This window comes from Rhinolophus sinicus, chromosome 12, assembly GCF_057876585.1.
Source record: "Rhinolophus sinicus isolate RSI-liver-muscle chromosome 12, RSI-T2T, whole genome shotgun sequence".
Classification (NCBI taxonomy): Eukaryota; Metazoa; Chordata; class Mammalia; order Chiroptera; family Rhinolophidae; genus Rhinolophus; species Rhinolophus sinicus.
The window spans coordinates 20594725-20604596 of record NC_142512.1 but is presented as its reverse complement, the minus strand read 5'-3'; the positions used below and the strand labels follow the sequence as shown (position 1 = coordinate 20604596).

At 58.9% G+C, this 9872-nt stretch overlaps 1 protein-coding gene across 7 annotated transcripts; it reads right to left on the bottom strand.

Moving 5' to 3' along the window:
• Positions 1-119: 119 nt before the first annotated feature.
• Positions 120-7916, bottom strand: CORO6 (coronin 6). 7 transcript variants are annotated; one of them, XM_074320809.2, is made up of 12 exons: positions 7678-7916; positions 6258-6518; positions 4801-4923; positions 4216-4345; positions 3941-4122; positions 3216-3335; positions 2683-2802; positions 2139-2243; positions 1905-2050; positions 1453-1510; positions 1135-1362; positions 120-1040 (listed from the first exon to the last, which is right to left on the bottom strand). In XM_074320809.2, the coding sequence occupies exons 2-12, from the start codon at positions 6453-6455 to the stop codon at positions 918-920; spliced, it is 1533 nt and encodes a 510-aa protein (XP_074176910.1). In that variant the 5' UTR covers positions 6456-6518; positions 7678-7916; the 3' UTR covers positions 120-917. The 7 variants fall into 7 exon arrangements, with proteins under 7 accessions (XP_074176910.1, XP_074176907.1, XP_074176909.1 ...); XM_074320806.2 differs by having other exon boundaries at positions 120-1043; positions 7678-7915; XM_074320808.2 differs by having other exon boundaries at positions 120-1043; positions 6258-6457; positions 7678-7915.
• Positions 7917-9872: the final 1956 nt, after the last annotated feature.

Genomic DNA, 9872 nt, shown 5'->3' with positions numbered 1-9872 from the left:
CCTGGTGGGGCCTGAGCCCAGGCACGGTTGCATTTATCAGGGTTCACGGGAGTAGCGTTTGCAGCTGCTGGGGTTCTCATCTTCCCTCATCCGCACCCATACAGGAGGCACAGACTGAGCACTTAGTAAAAGATTTCATTCAGTATGTCTTGTTTTTCTCCTAGAATCAAGGCCACAGCAGAGGGCTGGGGAGCGGGGGGGACTGTGCGTGTGTGTGTGTGTGTGTGTGTGTGTGTGTGTGTGTGTGTACGTGTGTACCTGCTTCCTCAGGCCAGTTCTGTTAGTTCTCCGGTAGTGGGTGCCGCAGGAAGCCACCCTCTCCTCTGTGGCTGGGAAGGAAGAGAGCCCCCTGCTGGGTGTAGCCAGTAAGTCCGACTCTACAGCCAACGGGTTGTATGTCTGTAGAATTGGGGTGACGCCCAACCAGTTTACCACTCAGGGTGGTGGAATCAAATGAGCTGATTAGAGGGAGAAGCCTTGTAATTTTCCCCAGCCAGCCTGGGGACATCAGTCAAATTGCCACCTGTTTGAGGTCAAGCCCAAGCTCCCGCATATCCCCAAGCATCGAGCTAATACTAAGCACTTTCCCTGCCCTGGGTGGGAGACAGTAGGGACACCGCCTCGCCAAGCAGCACCATTGCGGAGGCCCGTCACCTCGGGCCTCCCAAGGCCAGCTCCTGCTGAGTCCTGGACGAGGCACGCTGCCGGGTGGGCGCCAGACAGACGTGCGTCTCTGCGACGCTGCGTTTGTCCAGGCCTCTCATGAGGGGCCGGCCGAGTTCCCTTCCCAGTCCTATCCCCGGCTCCAGCCTGGAGAGGTGGGGTCAGGAGTTCCCGACCAAAACCCGGGACGGGCTGAGTCCGTATGACCGGCTAGCCTTGCCTTCCAGACTCGGAACGGTCCCCAGCGCGCCGCGCTAGTCCGTGCCGTCCACCAGCTCGCACAGCATGTTCTCCAGGGCCGTGATGCGTTGCTCCTGGGCCTGCACCTGCTCGCGAAGGGCCTTGATCTCCTCCAGCAGCGCCTCCAGCGTGTGCTGCTGCTGGAGCGCGGAGGACAGAAGAGGCGGTGTTGGGCAGGGGGCGGTAGCGGGACTTGTAGAGTGGACCTGGGTGGAGTGGGGCCGATCTTACCAAGGGGGCGTCACTGGCCGACTGGCTGCGGTGGGGGCCGGAGGGCGGTCGCGCGTCCAGGATGTTGCGTTTGGTGACCCGGAGCTCGCGATGCTTGGGGGGTACGTAACCATCCCTCAGTGAAATGAGCACGGGTTCCGCGTCCTGACCCGACAGCCATTCGTCTGCCTCTAGGGCTGGCTCCGGGCCGGGTGTATCTGGGTATAGGTCATCCTGGAACAAGTCTGACTGTGGGGGTTGAGGGGACAGGAGGACAATTGTTAGGGTGCCGGACCTGCTCCGCTCCGAGCCCTTTCCAACCCCTCTCCCGGCTCTCACCTTGCGTGGTACAATCATGATGATGGGTTCACACTTTCTTTCGTGCAACTTGTATAACCTATAAGGGAGTGAGGTTCAGCATTCCCCTCCCCCCGCCCCCCCCGCCCCCCTCCCCCGCCAGTCTCCCACCCCCTTCACTTCCGCCTGGGACCAAGGGGTGAGGCCAACACTTGCTGACCGCCTCCCATGCATTGCACTTTTAAACACATTGTTGTCCAGCTGGTAAAACACCTCTGATGGGGTGTTTATCATCATTTTACAGATAAGGAACTGAAGTTCAGAGAATGTCAAGTGAGCTAGTGCTGGAGCTGGCACTGGAAACAAGCCTGTTTGACCCTTCCCCCTGGCCCCCCACTCTTTCCTAAAGATTACACCATTGGGAAAGCACCGCGTCTTCCCTCATGGAAAATGGGGACAGAAGCAGGCAAACGGGAAGGGTGAAGGCTGCTGACCGGGCGATCTCGCATTTGCTGACATCCAGACCCCTCTTGGGCATGAAACCCATGCCCCTCTGCGGCTCCTTGCTGCTGAACGTGTTCAGGTAGTGCACAAAAGGCGCTTCGTCAGTAATCTCAAAGTACCGGATGCTGCTGTCGCCCTGCAAAACCAGCTGGTTCAGGGGCCACCCAGACGGGCCCTGCACATCTCCATCCCGCCTCCTGTTTTCCCCGCCAGGCCGCGAGCACCTTGCCGCAAAGGTAGATGATGCTGGAGTCGGGATCGTAGAAGGGCAGTAGGACCCCGTTGCTTGTGTCCATCTCCTGCAGTGCCACTGGCTCCTCAAAGTTGTTCTGCCCGAGCACAGGAGGCGTGACCAGACCTGTCCTGCCTTCCAGGCCGCTTCTGGATCCCCTGAAGCCCCTTCAGGCTTCCAGCCCGCCCTAAACCCCCATGCGTTCCCACTGCAGCCCTAGGGAACCGCGCCGCAGGCCCCGCCCCCGGGCACATCCCTCCCAGTCTCCCGCTCCTATGCCCCCTGCATCACCGCATGCAGTCACCGCAAACCACCCCCAAGGACTCGGCATCACCAGCTGGAGGTGCCAGCGTGGGCTCCTTCAGGCGATGCAGCAAAACTGGGCAGAGGGATTGGTGTGGGAATAATAGGTGCTGCAGAGGGCAGCAGCTCCCGGCCCTGGCCAGGAGGGCATGCCCTGTGGATGGGGGGCGCCTGGCCCCTCTCCGGTGATGCCAGTCCCCGGGGCACACACCCCAAGCTTCTGGCTGCGTTACCGGGTCCCACAGGCCCAGCTCTCGCTGGCTCATGCGGGTGAAGCCCGTGGTGAAGATATGACCCTGGCGTGTGAAGACGGCCCGCATGGGCCTCATCCCCTCGTGGGCCGCAAACCTCTCCTGGGGGCAGGTAGGGGGAGACAGGGAGAGGCGTCACCCAGCTGCCTGCCCTGGGGAGCCTGGAGGGCCCGGCAACCAGTTTGCAGACTTGGGGGCGACAGCGGAGATAAAAGGGAGCCTAAGTACTCAGTTTCCTGGGGGCCCTGGCTGGTCCCAGGCCTGGGGAGCGTCTGGGCCCGGAGAGAGCAGGAGGCGCTCATCTCTCAGCAGATGCCGAGCATTTAAGCGCCTTCAGAAACCGATCCCTGGAGCAGGGGATGTTGCCGGCTCCCAGGGCACGCCGCGAGGCTGTTCCCAGACGGGAGCTCACCGCTCCACTTCCGCCGTCTTGGGCACGGGCCACAGCCTGGGAGGGCGCTCCAGGCTGACCCAAGGAAGGAGCAAGAGCGCGAGCCCAGCGCGGCCTGGCCTACCGGGTCCCAGAGCGCGAGTTGCCGCTCACTCATCCTGCTGAAGCCGGTGCTGAGTAGCTTCCCGTCTGCGGTGAAGACGGCCCGCAGCGGGCGGGCGCCCTCGTGAGGCCGGGCTCGCTCCTGATCGCGGGGTTAGTGGGTTAGAGCTCCCGCCAGCCCGCCCCCGCCCCAGCACACACTCGGCGCAGACGTGCATATGCCCCCGCATCCCGCGTTGGGCTGAGGCTGGTGAGGCAGGTGCAACCGTCCCCCCCAGGGCACGCAGCTGGGACCAGCAAGGGTTGCCCCCTCTCCCCCTCCCAGCAGGTCAACTAGGGTGGGAAGGGGCCCACCGGAGAGCCAGTGTCAGGCCCCAGGCCCTGAAAGATGGCGCTGGGTGCCGGCTGAGGAGAGGGGTCCTGGAGCTCAGGTTTCATGCAGGTTCTGGTGGGAGGATAGTTTGCAGCTTCTCCCCCTCTCAATCACAAATCAAGGAGCCCTCTCTGAACTCCTGAGATGGAGAGGAAGAGGAGTGGAGCAGAGAATCGCAGGCTGGGGGCGTAGGGCAGGGAGCTGTGTTTGCAGACACGGAGGGAGCTGGGGGGAGATGTGGGAGTGGGAGCACGGGTATCCGGGGCTGTGATGGGGCAGGTGAGCGCCGGGACCAGGGGCTCAATTGCGGGTACAGGGGCCTGACAGCTGGTCTCTGGGGTAGGGGCTGGGGAGTGACCAGGCCAGGCACTCACCGCCACCACCTGGCCCTTGCGGGGGTCGACAATGCGCAGGGTCTTGTCCTTGCAGGTGGTGGCTAGCAGGCTGCCATTGTTGTTCCAGCATACACTGTGGATGATGTCCGGGTGCATGTCGTCCAGACTCAGGAGCACCTCTCCAGTGCCCACGTTCCAGATGATGATCACATTGTCACCACCTGCCCAGAGTGGCCAGGTACTGTCAGCTGGGCCTTGCCTTTGCCACCCCCACCACCCAGATCTAGAGTACGGACCCCCGTAGACCCCCATACCTGCACTGAGCAGGACATTCCGGGCAGTGGGGTGCCAGGAGAGGATGCCCACGCGCTTGGAGTGGCCTTCGAGCGTGATGATGGGTTCTGTGATGTTGCGCATAGGCGTATAGTCTGGAATCTGCCACACCTGGGTGGGAGGAAAAGGCCGAGGGTAGGTGGGACGAGCAGCCACTTTGTTCCTCCGCTCCTCCCTGACTTCCCCTCCCCAACCCTCCAACCCTACTGGCTTTCTTGAGTGGTGTCAAATGCCGGGCAAGATGTGGTGGTACCTGCCTGGGGCAGAAGCAGCTAGAAGCCAGGAGGGGGCACTGCCAGCTCTCCAGAGACCTCCCTAGTCACACCATCAGGGAGACTTCGGAGCACTGCCCCACTGCTCTTCAGGCCCCAAGTTGGCCATGGCTATAATTAGTCCTAAGCAGTGCATCCTGGGAGGGGGTGGGCATGTAGCTAAAAATAGCCTGGGAGCTGGGCAGGGCAGGGTCCTGGGACCTAGCACCTCCCTTACCACCTTCCCCAGCACAGGTGAGGCGACCCTCCCTGCTTCCCCTGCCCACTGCCCAGCAACGTCCCATTGGCTCCTACCATGATGGTGGTGTCATCTGAGGCACTGGCGATGACGTTGTCATTGTGTGGGCACCAGTCAATGTCCAGCACAGGGGCCGTGTGCCCAGTGACCAGTGGGTAGTTCTTATCCACGCGCCCTGTCTGGCGGAGTCAGAGAGGGAGATGTGGGGCCACTCTCCTGTGGTTTTTTTTGCCGGGGAAGGAGGGGTGGGCAGTGGACCTGTTTACATCTCAGTTCTCTATCATCTATTTGCTCTTTGCAAATCCCTCTCTGCACCTCCAACCCATGCAGCCTACTTCCTGTACTTCATTGAAAGCAGACAGTTGAAGTCATTTAATATGAGGGAATCGATAGACACCAAGACACACAGCAAGATACTGGCAGAGTCAAGACTTGAACTCTTAGTCCAGGGCTCTTCCGAAACACCTCCTTGGAGGCGTCTGTGCTTGAGCCTGTTCCCCCAGTGGGAAGCCCCTGGAGGAAGAGGTCAAGGTGAGATAATACACATTGCAGTGCCCAAGAGCCCTTTCCTCGCTGCCCTGGGCAGATCGCCACCTTGTCACTGGCTTTACCTTGGAACCATGAGCAGCAGGCACTCCTCTAACCTGAGCTGGGGCCCATCTATTTTTGGTCTTTATGGACTGTTTGTGGGGGCTCTGAGGCCTTTGCAGGGCCTGGCATTAGCTCAACCCAGTAGGGGAGAGGGGTGGCTGTGTGGCATTGGAATGGCAGTTGTACTGGGGGAGGAGGCGGCTTCCGTTGAAATTTGAGCCCTGGGGATGGTGTCCTTGGATGGTGTCTGCATTGTCACGGAGTGAGTCACTGGCTATTGTCAGGCCTCTTTCTGACCCTGCCACCTGTGGGGCCTCCCCTAACAAGGTGTAAGGGGCAGAACCTTGGTCAAGGTCATGCCTTGGGGTGGCCATCCTGGGGGTGGAGATGCCTTAGGGGCTTGGAGGCTACTCAGCAAAGGTGGTGGTCATTGCCTGGCCCCCGTCCTTGGGGTAGGGAGGGCTCTGGCTTTATGTGTCATGCCCCCCTGACCTTCGCTGTCATTCTACCTCATGCAAGCGTCAGAGTAAGGAGGTGGCCAGGGACTCTGGGTAGAGCCTGATCCTGTCCCCAGGGTGCTGCTCTGGGGTACGATTTAATCAAATGGTCACCCTGGGCTGGGAGACCCCACACCCAAAACATGAGGGGGTGTGGCATTAGGAGAGACAGGAAGAGTCTGGCCAGGCCCTGGCTCCACTGCTTCCCAACTATCTCCATCACCTGCTCCTGGGAACAGGGTGCTGGGCTGTGAGTGGGTGCAGGCCAGTATGATGCTGCTGCTCTGGGAGGGGTGAAGGGGCCTCCCAATGGGTCCCTGAGGGTTTGCGGAACAGAGAACAGTGAACCCTCCTGACAGAGGAAGGGAACTAGGTGAAAATAGAGGCTGCTGTAAGTCCCCCGCTTCCTTCCCCTTATCCCTCACCTTGGCCAGAGGCAGGACGATGAAAGCACCTCCACCTCCAGCCTCCACAATAATGGCCAGGAATTTAGGGTTGACGGCACAGAAGGAGCTGTCCCACGTGACCTTGGATACACGAATGTCCTCATAGGCCTGGTCAGCCTTTGCTGCCTGTCCAAACACATGGCGGAACTTGCTCTGCCGAACCACACGCCGGCTCATGGCTGGGGGCAGAGATGGAGGATCTCAGTGCCCAGAAATGCCTTTGGTCCTTAGTCCTGTGAGCTGTGGGAGGAAGAGTGTTTGGGGGTGGCAAGTGAGAAGGGATATCTGGCCAGGAGTTGGGTATACGTTAACATAGAGTCTAGTCCTAGAAGCAAGGAGCTTTCTTCAAGGTGACTGAAGTGTGGGGAAGTTCTTTGCCACCTATAAAGTGCCGCTTAATGCAAGGGGCTAGGATTTGGGGCCTGACTTCTTAGAGCTCTGGACTGGTTTGGGGGTGGAGCAGTGGAGACTGACTAGGCCCAAAAGCTTCCTGGAAGCTGAAGTGGTTTGGGGAAGAGCCTTAATGCCAGGCTCCCCTCCCGCTGCCTGCCCTGAATGAGCATCTCTTCACAGAAGTGGTTTATCTCCCAGAGGCACCTTGTCCAGAATCAGAGGCTTTGGCCCTCAGATCTTGGCTCCAGGCCAGCTATGGGGCTAGTGCTGCAGCCCCCAAAGATCCTTAAACTCTGCATCTGGCATAGTTCAGGTAGATGGGGTTTTGCCTTTTTCAAAAAACTTGTCAAGGAGAAGTTCCTCCTGTCAGCTAACCTGAGTCCTTCCTGCTGTTTTCATCTATTTTTCTCCCATGATGTTGGGGGGACACAGTGTAAGGTGGATCTCTCCTCCTTCCACTCCTCTCTGCACAGGCTTTGCCAAAAGGCCCTAACCAGGTATGCTGGCTTTTGACTACCATACTTCGGCCCGCTTCTCCTCTGGGATCTGTCTCCTCCTAACTCTCCTGGGGGTGGGGCCCTCCAGCCCCAGGGCCAGGGCCAGATTTGCGGGAGTGGGGAGGGCGAGGTGACTTTTCTCTGGCCAGGGCCTGCACTATGCTCTTCCCCAGGGGCACACGGAGCTCTTCCAAAGCCTCAGCCACTGACGCCTGCCCCTCCCCAGTCCCGGGCATCTCTGTGCCCTTCACGACGCTTCTACAGCCCCAGGCCTGAGGCCTGGCCTCCCCGCACCCTCCTTCAGCCTCCTGCCCCAGCACTGCGTTCTTCTGAGACATCGTGTCTGCACCCTGCGGGCGCGCCGGCCGCTCTCCGTCCAAATATAGGCACCAAGTCTGCCCCGCCCGGGACCGAATTTGGCGGCCGGGGGGAGGGGGCGCAGACCTGTGGCCCCTCCAGAGACCCCGCCCGCTCCGCTTTTTGCGGTGGCGGGGTGGGTGGGTGGGTACCTGGTCCTGAGCGGGCCGAGGGGCGCTCACGCTGGGACTCCTCTGCGGAGGGGGCTGCGGGCGCGCTGGGGCCGAGAGGCGTAAGGGCGCTGGAAGTGTCTCTGTGGGCGTCCGCGGCGTCTGAAGCCCGGGTGTTCGGCTGCGCGCTCCGGCCGCTGCTTGCGGCTCTCCGGGGCCAGGCGCCGCTGCAGTCCCAGCTGCCGCTGCCATCAACCTGCGGAGGCGGGGCCCAGACAGGGGGCGGAGCCAGAGCTGCCCCGCTCCCTCCAGCGGCGGGAAAGTCGAGCGCGGCGAGCTCCGCGAGGCCAGGCGGTCGGAAAAGCGTCAAAAGTAATTGTGCGTGCGCCGGGGGTGTGCGCGCCCCTTCCCTGACATCGACGCCTCGCGGGTGGCCTGGGGAGGTCCAGGTTCTCAGACCCAGAGCTGGGCAGTAGGAGAGGGAGCAGACGAGGGGGCGTGCTCCTCTTAGATCCGGCTGCAGCGCGAGATCAGGTGCCTTCGCACCGCAATCCTGCGGCGATCGCAATCCCAATTTAGCCAGGAGGTGGGGGGCGGGGGGGGGGAGGTGGGGGGCGAGCTGCCAGACTGCAAGTCCAGACCCCCTCGGGAGAGGTGCGGGAGGTGCGCTGGGGGAGAAAAGTGAACCCACCTCGACCCCCTTGTTCGAAGGGAAGCAGCTGGCATTGGTTATTTGGCCAATCAAATTTTAGACGCCTAGCCTGACTCCTAAAGTCTTCTGGGCCTTGTTTGAATAGGTGTCCGACTGTGTTCCAGGGAAGACACCGCCTACTCCCACTCCCTTCAGGACCCACGGATCTGAGTATTGACCAAGGTTAAGGAGGAGCTAAAAAGACACCTGATCAAAATACAGCCAATGAAGAACAACTGGTCCCTGTAGCTGCAGCCTACCCAGCACCCGCCCTGTGCCTGGACCTCTCTTTCTTTGGAACATAAGGCCCGGAAGGGTAGCATTGGGCCAGTTATTACCTCCCACTCTCCAGGGCACAGCTGGGAATCAATGGAACACAGGCTTCCCGAGGGCAGAGATCAGCCCTGGGGGAAAGGGGAGGGAAGGTGGTGGGAACCTTGAAGGCACCCACAAGACTCCTTTGTTTCTAAGTATTCAGTGGCTTGCAGGGGAATAGACTCAGAAACTGTTACAGGTGTTCGAGAACTAATTCATGGTATGTGGGGCCATAAGGGTAGATCTTCTATCTAAAGATTCCAGGCACATGATTAGGAGGAAAAGACCTGAGTGACCAAGCTGCTCCTTACTAACAAGAGCTCACACTTACGACGTCTGACAATTAAGTTCGTGAACTTGTTGCACCGATGTTGCTAACATTTTTTTGCTATCAGAGGGATTATTCATTATGAATTTGTACCAACTGGACAGTTAATTGAGTTTACTATTTGAAAGTGCTGAAAAGGCTGCGTGAAAGTTAGTTGAAAACAACCTGAACTTTTCGCCAACAGTTCATGGCTCTCGCATCATGACAATGTACCAGCTCACACGGCCCTGTCTGTGAGGGAGTTTTTAGCCAGTAAACAAATAACTATTGGAACACCCTCCCTACTCACCTGATCTGGCCCCCACTGACTTCTTTCTTTACTCAAAGATAAAGGAAACATTGAAAGAAAGACATTTTGATGACATTCAGGACATCAAGGGTATACAATGACAGCTCTGATGGCCATTCCAGACAGAGTTCCAAATTGCTTTGAAGGGTGGACTAGGCGCTGGCATTGGTGCATAGCTTCCCAAGGGGAGGACTTCGAAGGTGACCATAGTGATATTCAGCAATGAGGCATGTAGCACTTTCTCTAGGATGAGTTTGTGAACTTAATTGTCCGACCTCGTATGTGCCAGGCACTGTTTTAAGGGCTTAATACAGATTAATTCTATTCAGATAACAGTCTTCTGAGATGGGTATTATTAATATCCCTATTTTACAGATGAAGCAACTGAGGCACAAAGAGGTTGAGCAGTTTACCCATCAATCAACTGGTATAACTGAGATTCTTACTCAAGTGGTCTGATGTCCAGGTCCCTGTTTTTCAGCACCATGCATTGCTGCCTCTCTTTGAAGGACAGTTGTCACTTTGTCTCACAAGCGCTGATACTGAGAGTTATGCTTTGTGGCACATAGGAAAGAATGCCTGGACTTAGAAAACTGGGGTTCCTGTCCTGGCTC

Excerpts from the sequence above, each read along its gene's own strand:
- CORO6 (XM_074320806.2), bottom strand. The coding sequence starts at position 6,455 with ATGAGCCGGCGTGTGGTTCGGCAGAGCAAGTTCCGCCATGTGTTTGGA. Across the intron at positions 4,924-6,257 it reads TCGTCCTGCCTCTGGCCAAG|ACAGGGCGCGTGGATAAGAA; the intron begins GTGAGGGATAAG and ends TGACTCCGCCAG. Across the intron at positions 2,803-3,215 it reads AACTCGCGCTCTGGGACCCG|GAGAGGTTTGCGGCCCACGA; the intron begins GTAGGCCAGGCC and ends ACCTGCCCCCAG.